This window comes from Microcaecilia unicolor, chromosome 1, assembly GCF_901765095.1.
Source record: "Microcaecilia unicolor chromosome 1, aMicUni1.1, whole genome shotgun sequence".
Lineage (NCBI taxonomy): Eukaryota > Metazoa > Chordata > Amphibia > Gymnophiona > Siphonopidae > Microcaecilia > Microcaecilia unicolor.
Window position 1 is genome coordinate 428,902,205 of NC_044031.1, and position 12,182 is coordinate 428,914,386.

The 12,182-nt window shown below is 41.9% G+C and overlaps 1 protein-coding gene across 3 annotated transcripts in view; it reads right to left on the bottom strand.

Moving 5' to 3' along the window:
• The window catches only part of CARMIL1 (capping protein regulator and myosin 1 linker 1), a 596,509-nt gene that overhangs the window by 423,466 nt on the left and 160,861 nt on the right, over nucleotides 1–12,182 (bottom strand). For all 3 annotated transcript variants that reach the window (XM_030212120.1, XM_030212112.1, XM_030212103.1), the window contains exon 3: nucleotides 3,823–3,873. In XM_030212120.1, the coding sequence (XP_030067980.1) occupies nucleotides 3,823–3,873 (51 nt within the window). The remainder of the gene's footprint in view (nucleotides 1–3,822; nucleotides 3,874–12,182) is intronic.

Here is a 12,182-nt window from a genome sequence, read left to right on the forward strand (position 1 = left end):
CTGTACTGTCACCTACAAAGAATGGAAGATACCTACACTGAAACCAAACATACTCAGCAGTGTTTAGGTTTTCCAGAATGGCTTTTATCCTCCAAGAATAAATCAAACCAAAAAAATCTAATGGTCTAACAGACTGCCTCAACAGTGAAAGGCCATTTCTTATTAAAGTATACTACTTTGTTAACAGCAACCCTTCAGGTTTTTGTTGCAATGGTAATTTCTAGTTACTATGTTAGCCAGGGACCTCTAATGCCAGTGTACCCCATTTCATTTCAGCTTTCAAGAGCAGATCTTCCTTCTGTAGCCCTTTTAGTTGGGTTTCAGAGAAAACAATAGGATTTGAGTTCAATCCTTGTAGGAAATTTTATTTCAGAATCAGAGACAAAGAAAGCAGAAATTCTGCTAAGTCTGATCCATATCATATTTTTAAGCTAGAGAAACAAAGTCTTCTGTGCTCTCATTTTAAAGTCCTAGTTTTGCATCAAAACAGCAAAGGCTATAGCGCCTCTAAAGAGCATCGCAAGTTTAAGAAGTCAATTTCTCCTGTTTCACTAGAGGAGGATTTTGGCTTATCCCTCTATTCTTGAAGGGCCATTATCCCAATTTCCTGTATTGTTGCACATACATCACACTGAATGGTTTCTGATCGTTAAACGAACAAAGGAACCTGAATAAACATGGGATCTGTGTTGTCCAAAGAGTTCCATTTTTGACTTGCCTATCCATATAACATTATTCCCAAATTCTTGGGGATCATCCAGGTATGTTTTGCAAATATGAGATGAGCAGTTATCCTTGGATAGCAGCAGTTCCTGTCTTGCTGCTCTCACATGAATCCTATTTTTACCCAGTCTCTTATTATGGAGTCACGAACACCAACATAAGCTGACGCTAAAGACTTCTGCAGTTTTTTGGATGTTCTTTTAGGATGTTTTGTGACTTTCTGTATGAGTTACTTCTGTGCCCTTGGAATAATTTTGGAAAGCTGGCCACATCTGGGAAGATTAACCACTGTTCCATTCTCCATTTGGACATGAGGGGCATTTCTGATAAAACGTTTGGATGTTTTGCTAAAGTGGTAAACACAGCCACTTTCAAACCTGAAAAAGTCTATCTTTTTGGTTCAAAAATCACTTTTTTTCTAGACGTTTTGTGCTCCGTGTGTTTTTCTTTTGGAACCATTTTGGGGGGAAAAAGCAGTCCAAGAGAAAAATGATCAAGAATCATCCACTAGGATGTCTGGGAGTCACAATTCTTAGTAGACTGGCCACACACACATCCCAGCATAGCAGTGAGGCAATCTATGGGGGCGCTGTAGTGGATTTCACATAAAAGGTCCCATCTTACTATAACCCCCTTTTATTGTATAGTGAGCCCTCCAGAACATAGAAAAACCAACTGTACTTCAATGTATATCACTACAGTAGCCCTCAAGCTTGCAGGTGTCACCTATATGTAGGGCTCACACATTCCCCCACAAGTATACCAGTTAGAGTGGGATATGGGCCACTGCAATGACCACTTGGCTACACCTGGGATCTGCCTGCTGCTCTAACAAGAATGACAATCGTATCTGAAACGGTCATAGAGCCTGAATATGTAACCCTTTCTAGACTGATATATTTCAACAACTATTTTTTTTTCTAATCTCTTCTGGAATTTCTTTGATCTACATTCTTGTAGAAACTCTGTGCTGACTAATTCACTCTCATGGGTAAGGTTCAATACATAGTGAGATCTAGATTCAACAGGGCTGGCTGCAATCAACCCTGTCTTGTATTCAATCAGCTAAATCTTATTATCTATTACACTTTGTCAATTGGTTGATGAATAACTAAGGGGTCAGTTACTTTTTCAAATGTGTGATATGGCTGATGGATAACCTTGTTCCTTAAATTAAATAATTTCAAAATTGTGTTAGGATAGCTTTATCTGATATTACTGTTTGTTTATGGCATTTCTATCCCACATTAGCCCAAGTGGAACTCAGGTTCAATGTGGCTTACAATGTAAACATAAAAGAAAAGAAACAAATTAGAGTTACATTTAAAGAATACATCATAAAAAATATTATATAGGAAGTGATAGAGGCAAATTCAGTGGGGCGTCAGGAAGAAGTGAAATATAAGGAACTAAATAATATTCAGCACAGAGTTCCAACATTGTTGAAGATTGAGCTAAAAAAGCAAGTTTTCAATAAAATAATGAAATAACCCATAATCACTAGTATATCTAATTTGTTTAGGAAGAGAATTCCAGATTTTGGTGCACTGATAAGAAAAGTTAGCATTGTGGATTGTTTTGTAAAATACATTTCTGCAACTGGGGAAATATAAAATGAGACTTTAAAGTAATATACTGAGATATGTTTATTTTGGTAAGAATATGCTGAGTGAAGAGTTCAACAAGACTAAGGAATTAATTACTAGAAAACTAACAATATGTGTCAGCGTTAAAGTACAGTTAAAGTAGACTATCAAGTACAACTCAAACGTCATCTCTGATGTAGTTGAGCTGCACTAACATCACCAACCAACGCGATAGTAGCAGGAACAGCTGAGCAGTGCCAGATGATTCAGGGAGCGCTGATTATATATCTAACCTGATTTAAATCGCTGTCTCAAACTGACGCCTCAGAGCAGCAAATCAGAAACCATTCACACATATATATAATAGGGGAAAGCAGAACGGGGTGGACTTTTTCACATCACTGTACCTGAAAGTGGAAAAGGAGGAGGAGACTCAGAGTTCCCCCAATAAGGCTCTTCCAACAAAGCTGGATGTCTCTGTTGATCACCCCACTCCTCACCTATCCAAACCCATCCTTTTAGAATATCAATGATATGCTTTGATGTCCCCATGCATACCTCCGACCCACCCCCACATCCTCCCACCCTGTCAGACTGTCATAGTAATGCTTGAATGTTTTCACTTATATACACTGTCAGCTAGCACATTTGCTTATTTCCGATCTGAGGAAGAAGGGCAACCTTCGAAAGCTAATCAAGAAATGTATTAAGTTTTGTCCAATAAAAAAGGTATCACCTTATTTTCTTTTCCATGTTTTATTTTGTTTGATTTCTATTGATAACCTTAAGAGTGGACTAACACGGCTACCACACTCCTCTGTTTTATTAAGTAAACCTGCTTTAATAGTATGTCGTTAAACATTATGCAGGAGATTCTAAATATAGCGCCTAAAAAAAAAAAAAAAAAAACTGGTCCTGAAATCAGTGCCAACTAAGTATATTCTATACTCGGCACCTAGATTTAGGCGCCGAGTATAGAATATACTTAGTTGATATTTTAGCGCCGATATCTGCACGCATCCATTTAAACCAACAAAAACCTGGTGTAAATCTCAGCGCATAGATTTAGGCACACTGGGCCATATTCTATAAATAGGTTTACTTTTATTGTGGGGAGCAGCAGAGATGAAAACACTACACCAGAATGGTCACTGGTCTGTATGGCCTCCTCCTATCTTGAGGCCTAAACTCTTACATAGTCCATCCCACTCAATTGATGTAGCAAGTCAGTGGAGGACCAGCTACAGTGGCAGGCAGATAATGAATCTGGCTCCTTCCAACGCAGTGTGAAGGGGCAGTATAGTGTCATGGTAGTGAGTATTATGGACATAAGTAAGAAAGTTGCTGTCACCACTCAAGCAACAGTAGCAGACAATGCCTAGTCATCCCTCCAGGACCAGGCAGGTTGCTGACTGGTAATGTTCAAAAACAAGCAGTGTTTAACTTTAAAGGGAGCTGCTGGCCACCATCGATATAGATTCTCAGATACAAGTTAAAAGGAAAACAACATTACCTTGGTAGGAACACGGGTAGTTAAAATGAAGGCCCGACATGATGCAAGCACCTATAGAAAAGAACAAAAAAATAAACAAATAAAGTCTATGAAATAAAGAAATATGTACATATTCATCATTTTAGCACATCAGCTTTCACTTATTTTGTATGAATTAGTTATTTGAATAGCTGTTCAAAAATAACTAAGCATCTTTCAGTGAAAAACTTCTACAGCAAAATGTTATATCATCAGACCTGAAAAGAGCAGATTCAAGAGCAACAAAAAGAAGTACTTCTCCATAGACAGAATGGTGGATGCTATAATGACAGCAGGGCAAGACTGGCAATAGAATTCAAGAAAAGCATGGAACAAGTACAAAAAGTATATTGTGTAGAAAAGGGTCAAGCCAGGTCTACAACAAGAGTTTTCCATTCGCCTTTCTATTCTGGTCTTCAGAAAATCCACAATAAATGTGTATGAGATACCAATGCATACAATTGAGGCAATGCATGCAAATCTCCATTATAATCATTGTGGATATCCTGAAAACCCAGCTGCACCATGGGTTGGGTTGAGAACCACTGTTCGATGATATTTAGCTCATTTGGTTATGGAGCTCAAGAATAGTTATACCTAAAACATAAATCAACAATGTTAATTTATATTTTAAAAATGCCATAATTCATTCTCCCACCCATACCAACTCAAAAACTCTGCCCCTAACCCCCATATTAATTCCATAGTTACTCATAGGTACACCATCCAGGGAATAACATCCTGACTAAAGACATACAGAATTGTGAAAACAAATCTTTATACTGAACTTTGTAGAAATGAGGCTATCTAGTCTGCGAGAACAGAAAAATCCTGATTTGTAAAGAACAGAAGCCCTGAATAGGTGTTTATTTTCTAGCTAATTATGGATTTGTTTTGAGAGTACCAAAAATCTGTGTTTACTGGTATTTTTGCAGTACAAGTACATTACTGAGCAGGGCTTAATTTGTGGGGGAAATAGCCTGGAACACAGTTCCACCACTTATTTTCAGACTCCAGAGAAACAAAGGCATTCTGCTCTGAACCCTCCCTTTCAAGCAGCCAGAAAAAAAGAGAAAGGTAGGTTGTGAGCCTGGAGCAGAACAGTTACTAATCTATCCCCTTCTCCTGACCCACCCAAGCCTTTCCTGGCTCCACAGTTCCACTTCTTTTTTTTATCTGCAAATTAAGCCCCGTTACTGAGTATCTTTTCCAAGAGTGGAAAAGGAAAAAGAGTGGAGGATCCAAGGCAGACCAGAGGAGTAGTGAAAAAACTACAAATGCAGGTTTTCACCCATCATCTACATTCCTTTTTTTTCATGCAGGATAATCTATCCTTGCTCATTAGTCAAAACATAAAATCAGAAGTCCTAGTTATACAGTACCTATAGAAATTTTTTTTTTTCGCTCATCAGAAGTAGTCAGCAGCAAAATGCAACTGAATTCTACAGCTACACCGTCCCAACACTTTGGCTAAGCATGATATTTCAGACAGATACTCCACCCTGAACTTATTCACTTTCTGCTGTAAGATTATTAAAAAACAAGACCGATCAAAGAAACTAATATACAATTAAAGTTAATTATTCAAAACACATTCTACATAGTGTGTGTGTGTGTGTGTGTGTGGAAGTGCATGCAAATACAAGGAAAAACAAAACCCCTGTCAGAGTCCTTCTCACGCCCACTGACATGTCCTGCAATCTAGCACTAAACAAGAAAGTAATAAGTGAGACAGACAAGCTGACAATGACTTCACAAGCATCTTTTTCCCTTCAGAAAGTAGGCTTAAAAATGATAGCTTAATAAATTTGCAGTATTCTAAATATGAGAACTTATAAGAAATTAGAAAATATATTTATGCTACTGCCATCAACATTCTTTGAAGATCACCATCATCGGTATAACATTATTTGAATAATTAATGTCGAGGGGAAACCTATTCATTTCTGAGGAGTGAGCTTGTTATAGTCAAGCCCTTGGATTTCAAATGAACCTAGTGAAAATAGAGAAAAATGTTTGTTTCAACTGAAGCCATGAATTTCACAATTATAGTACTCATCGATTCCAATCGGGTTTATTTCTTTCCAGAGAATCCATTTATCTCCAAGGAGTCTACTGAGTTTAATTGAACTCATAATTCTAAGAGTCCTTCATGTTCTTATAAAGTCTGCCGAGGCCAGAGCAGTACACTGTCTTCTAAAATTCCTTATTAAACAGAAATGAAAGCAAAGAGAACCCTGGCACCTGGGGTTCCATAGAATATACAAGAAGTTCCAGCCACATCTACTGGAGCCTAATTTTTGGAACACAGAAGCACATTTACAGCCTATGCATCTGTGTGAATCAGGGGGAATAACAAATAATAACCGTATCAGGATCCTCATGTGTCCCCTTCTCCCCCAATGTCGTGAATTCGTGGAGGGGCATTTCTGATATGACGCCTAAATTCAATTAAGATCTAGTAACGAACATGGCCATTTTCAAACCAGGAAAGCATCCAGCTTTTTGTTCTGAAAATGGCCATTTGCTAGACATTTTGTGCTCAGTGCATCTACCTTTTAGGACCATTAAAAAAAAATTCCAAGGGAAAAACACACAAAAACAAGTCATTGGGATGTATGGGGGGGCAGCATTCTTAGTACACTGGCCACACAGACATCCCAGCAGAGCAGTTGGGCACCCTAGGGGGCACTGCAGTGGACTTCACATAAAAGGTCGCAGGTACACATTCTCATCATTACCTACTTATACTGTATGATGAACCTTCCCAAATCTACTAAAAACCTACTGTACACCATTACAAAAGTCTTTATGCCTGCAGGTGTCACCTATATATAGGAATAGTAGGTCTTTAGTGGTTTCTGAAGGGCTCACATGTTCCACAAGTGTACCAAATACAGTGGGATATGGGGCTTGGGTCTCCTTCTCTACAGTCCACTACACTAACCACTAGGCTATTCCTGGGACCTGCTTGCTGCTCTAATAGGAATGGCCAAAACATCTGAAGCTGTCATAGTGATGGTACATGTAGGCTCTGTCACAACTTAGAGGGATGGGAGGAGGGTCAGTGACCAGTGAGGGGGTTATGCCTTAATTAAAAAGTTCATCACATACATTCTTGAACCTCCATTACCCCAACTGTTAAGGACTTAAATATAAAATCAGTATATGCATCTAGTTTCTCCTATATCTGTACACAATTTTGGAATGCACTACCGAATGCCATAAAAACAACGCACAATCTGACATCCTTCCGGAAACTACTAAAGACTAAATTGTTCAAAAAGACTTATCAAAAGGATTCGTCATAAATGACCTGACATCAAATCTCAACCAGAACAAGTTAAAAGTGAACTTTTCTATTCGATTACTTTAATTGCTATTTCATTTTCAAAACTGAATGTTATTACCCTTGATTTCTAACTCCTGAAACGTGCTGTATATCCATTTACTTCCAATGTACTTCATATTTCTGTACTTTAATTGTAATAATTAATAATATGTACTTCTCATTCCGGAAATGGTTACCGCCATTTCGGCATAATGTAAGCCACATTGAGCCTGCAAATAGGTGGGAAAATGTGGGATACAAATGCAGCAAATAAATAAAATTCCTCCAGTGGTCATTTGGTCATTTAGAGCACCTTTTGGTCACTTAGTTGTGATTGAAACAGGTCTAGCAAAAACATCTTAATTTTGGCCCTAGACCTTTTCATTTTGTTCCATGATTGCAAAAAAAAAAAAAAAAAAAGGTCTATCTTTGGATGCCATCCATGTCCTGCCCAAAACACATGCCCAACATGCCCCTTATAATTTGGATGAACCCTGGGGACCAGGGCCGGTCTTAGGCAGGGGCGACAGGAGCGGTCGCACAGGGCCCCGCGCCACTTCCTTCTGCTCCCCGCCATTCGATCCTCACCTGCCCGCTCTCAGCTTTCCCATAGTCCTCCCTTCCTTCCAGCCGCCCTGCGTTTAAAAAGTCACAGCAGCTGCAGCAAAAGCAACAGCTCACCTCGCCCTCTACCTTCCCTTCTCTCTCAGTGTCCCACCTTTCTATGATGTAATTTCCTGTTTCTGCGAAGGCAGGACACAGAGAGAAGGGAAGGTAGAGGGCAAGGCGAGCTGCTGCTTTCGCTGCAGCCACTGCAACTTTTTAAATGCTTGGGGGCTGGGGCGAGTCACTGGACATGGAGGGGAGGGGAAGGCAGGGGACAGAGGAGAATCACTGGATGTGGATGGGAGGAGAGGACAGGGGGCAAAGGAGAATCGCTGGATATGGATGGGAGGGGAGGACAGGGGAGAGAGGAGAGTTGCTGGACATGGATGGATGGAGGAGAGTGCAGGAGAAATGCTGGACATGGATAAAGGTAAGGGAAGACAGGAAGGAGATGCACATGGATGGAGGGGAGGTGAGAGAGGAGAAATGCTGGACATGGATGGAGGGGAGGTGAGAGAGGAGAAATGCTGGACATGAATGGAGTGGAGGGCAGGGAAGAGGAGAAATGTTGGAGGGGAGGAAGGAGATGCACACGAATGGAGGGGAAAGGAGAAATGCTGGACATGGATGGAGGGAAAGGAAGACAGAGGAGACGCACATGGATTTAGGGGAGAGGAGAAATTCTGGACATGGATGGAGGGGAGGGGAGAGTTGAAATGTTGGGCATGGAGGGAGGGGAAAGCAGAAATGCTGGTCATGGATGGAGGGGAAGGATGGAGGGGAAGGAAGAGAGAGGACGTGAGGAAGTGAGATGAACATGGATGGAGAGGAGGAGAGAGAGGAGAAATGCTGGACATGGATGGAAGACAGGGAAGAAAGAGGAAGGAGATGACTATGGATGGACGGCCAGGAAGAAAGAGAAAAGAGATGCATTCTGACTGAGATGAGGAAAAGGGAAAAGAGGAGAAAAACTGCACATGGCTGGAGAAAATAGACAAAAGCTGGATCCACTCTACACCTCCTCCAGCCAAGTCTGCGGAGGACCCAGCTTTTACCTATGGATGTAGGGCAAGAAATGACGAAGAAAGGAGGAAAGTAAAGAAATAAATGGAAAGGAAGCCCTGGAAGTGGAGTTAAGGGAGCAGACAAAGAGCAGCAGAATCAGAGACTGGGACCAACATGATCAGAAAAACTAAGACAACAAAGGTAGAAAAAATAATTTTATTTTCATTTTAGTGTTTGGAATATGTCCAATTTACAGTGGTGGAAATAAGTATTTGATCCCTTGCTGATTTTGTAAGTTTGCCCACTGACAAAGACATGAGCAGCCCATAATTGAAGGGTAGGTTATTGGTAACAGTGAGAGATAGCACATCACAAATTAAATCCGGAAAATCACATTGTGGAAAGTATATGAATTTATTTGCATTCTGCAGAGGGAAATAAGTATTTAATCCCTCTGGCAAACAAGACCTAATACTTGGTGGCAAAACCCTTGTTGGCAAGCACAGCGGTCAGACGTCTTCTGTAGTTGATGATGAGGTTTGCACACATGTCAGGAGGAATTTTGGTCCACTCCTCTTTGCAGATCATGTCTAAATCATTAAGAGTTCTGGGCTGTCGCTTGGCAACTCGCAGCTTCAGCTCCCTCCATAAGTTTTCAATGGGATTAAGGTCTGGTGACTGGCTAGGCCACTCCATGACCCTAATGTGCTTCTTCCTGAGCCACTCCTTTGTTGCCTTGGCTGTATGTTTTGGGTCATTGTCGTGCTGGAAGACCCAGCCACGACCCATTTTTAAGGCCCTGGCGGAGGGAAGGAGGTTGTCACTCAGAATTGTACGGTACATGGCCCCATCCATTCTCCCATTGATGCGGTGAAGTAGTCCTGTGCCCTTAGCAGAGAAACACCCCCAAAACATAACATTTCCACCTCCATGCTTGACAGTGGGGACGGTGTTCTTTGGGTCATAGGCAGCATTTCTCTTCCTCCAAACACGGCGAGTTGAGTTCATGCCAAAGAGCTCAATTTTTGTCTCATCTGACCACAGCACCTTCTCCCAATCACTCTCGGCATCATCCAGGTGTTCACTGGCAAACTTCAGACGGGCCGTCACATGTGCCTTCCGGAGCAGGGGGACCTTGCGGGCACTGCAGGATTGCAATCCGTTATGTCGTAATGTGTTACCAATGGTTTTCGTGGTGACAGTGGTCCCAGCTGCCTTGAGATCATTGACAAGTTCCCCCCTTGTAGTTGTAGGCTGATTTCTAACCTTCCTCATGATCAAGGATACCCCACGAGGTGAGATTTTGCGTGGAGCTCCAGATCTTTGTCGATTGACAGTCATTTTGTACTTCTTCCATTTTCTTACTATGGCACCAACAGTTGTCTCCTTCTCGCCCAGCGTCTTACTGATGGTTTTGTAGCCCATTCCAGCCTTGTGCAGGTGTATGATCTTGTCCCTGACATCCTTAGACAGCTCCTTGCTCTTGGCCATTTTGTAGAGGTTAGAGTCTGACTGATTCACTGAGTCTGTGGACAGGTGTCTTTCATACAGGTGACCAGAGATCACGTGGTGCGATGAGCTGAGCGGTCGTGTTTCGCCTCGGCTCGAGAGCTCCCGCCCCATCTAATAATAACCAGCGCCGCAATTGATTGAAAAACTGATCGGGTGGTCTTACAATCTTGCATGGACAGATTTGTTACTAAATCCCCAGCTGGAATGGCACTACGTGCGGGGAAAAAAGATAAAGAAAAGACCAAAACGCTTACCCCCGATTCCAAGATGGCGGCGGCCCCAGAACAGGTAGATCAAATTTTTACAAGCTCTCAATTAGAACAAATCACGTTGGCAGTGGCGAAGGCCTGGCAGCCGAGGTGGGACGCGATGGATCAAAAGTTGGACGCAATCCATACAAAACTAGAAGGACTAGAGACCCGCACGGAAGATCTTGAAACTCGTGTCTCGGCTCTCGAAGACGATTCTCACGGCTATAATACAGACCTCCGAGACGTTAAGCAACAACTCCAAGAACACATGGAAAAGCTCGAGGACCTTGAGAATCGCTCACGAAGGAACAATCTTCGGATTGTAGGCCTCTCTGAGAACATCCCAGATAAAAACCTGTCGGAGTGGCTAGCCACGTGGCTGGCGAAAGAGCTGGCCTTGTCAGATTCTATGGGTCCACTAATCATAGAACGGGCACACCGCGTGGGACGCCCCAGAGAAAATCAAACTAGACCACGGGTGATAATAATGCGCCTGCTGAACTACCGTCAAAAAATAGAAATCTTAAATGGATTCAAGATACGCAGAGGGGAACTAAAACACGACGGACGGCCAGTGTTAATGTTCCAAGATTATTCAGCGGGAGTCCAGGAACAACGACGGAAATATCACCCTATATGCTCATTGCTGGCCCAAAAACAAATGCGTTTTATTCTCCAATATCCTGCATCTCTAAAAATACTAAATCAAGGACGATGGGAAACTTTCCAGTCCCCTGAAAAAGCGAGATCCAGTTTAACAGAACAAGGCATAATAAAGAAAGAGTGAGAACATATCAGTAACATCGGGGGAGCGAGGAATAGAACATTATAGTGGCAGTAAGTACAATTTCCACATAAAAGGGGTGGGAAGCTCTCAGTAACCCAGGTGATCTCTTGCTAAATTCCAGGTTAGTGCCTGGAAAGATGGCTGAAGGGATGGTAGTAAGGGGGGGGAGGAAGGGAGGGAGGGAGGGTTTCGGGGGGGGAATAAGAATGACAATCATAAACATCACGGGAATAGCTATGTGTCATACGAGAAGATATAGTGCAAATTGGGAATGGGCAGAGCTAACCCCTAAAGCAACTATGAGGATTAACGCCCAATCTTGGAGCTGGGGAGATACACATTGTAGAGGTGGAATAGGGGGAACATTTAGAAGAACATCCGCCATGAACAGGGAAGACAGGAATCATGACCACTAGGATAATAACATGGAATGTAGGAGGTATTAGCACCCCGATCAAGAGGGCCAAGATTCTCACAGCATTAAAAAGACACAAAGCAGATATAGCATGCTTGCAAGAGACACGCCTAACAGATAAAGAACATTCTAAACTGCAAAAATTGTGGGTTGGTGAGGTATTCGCGGCCTCGTCACAGAGTAGAAAAGGAGGAGTTGCGGTCCTGTTTAGAAAGGGGCTCCCATACAGAGCAACCATATTAGAAAAAGGGGCCCAAGGAGAATATATTCTATTAAATGTGTGGCTCCCAGGGAAAGAATTTACATTACTGGTCTTATACGGGCCCAATAACTATGAAGCTACGTTTTTCAAATCTCTAGCTGGGAAATGTTTACAGAAAGGAGGGGGAAACCTAGTAGTTGTGGGAGACTTTAACGCAGTAATTGACCCACGCC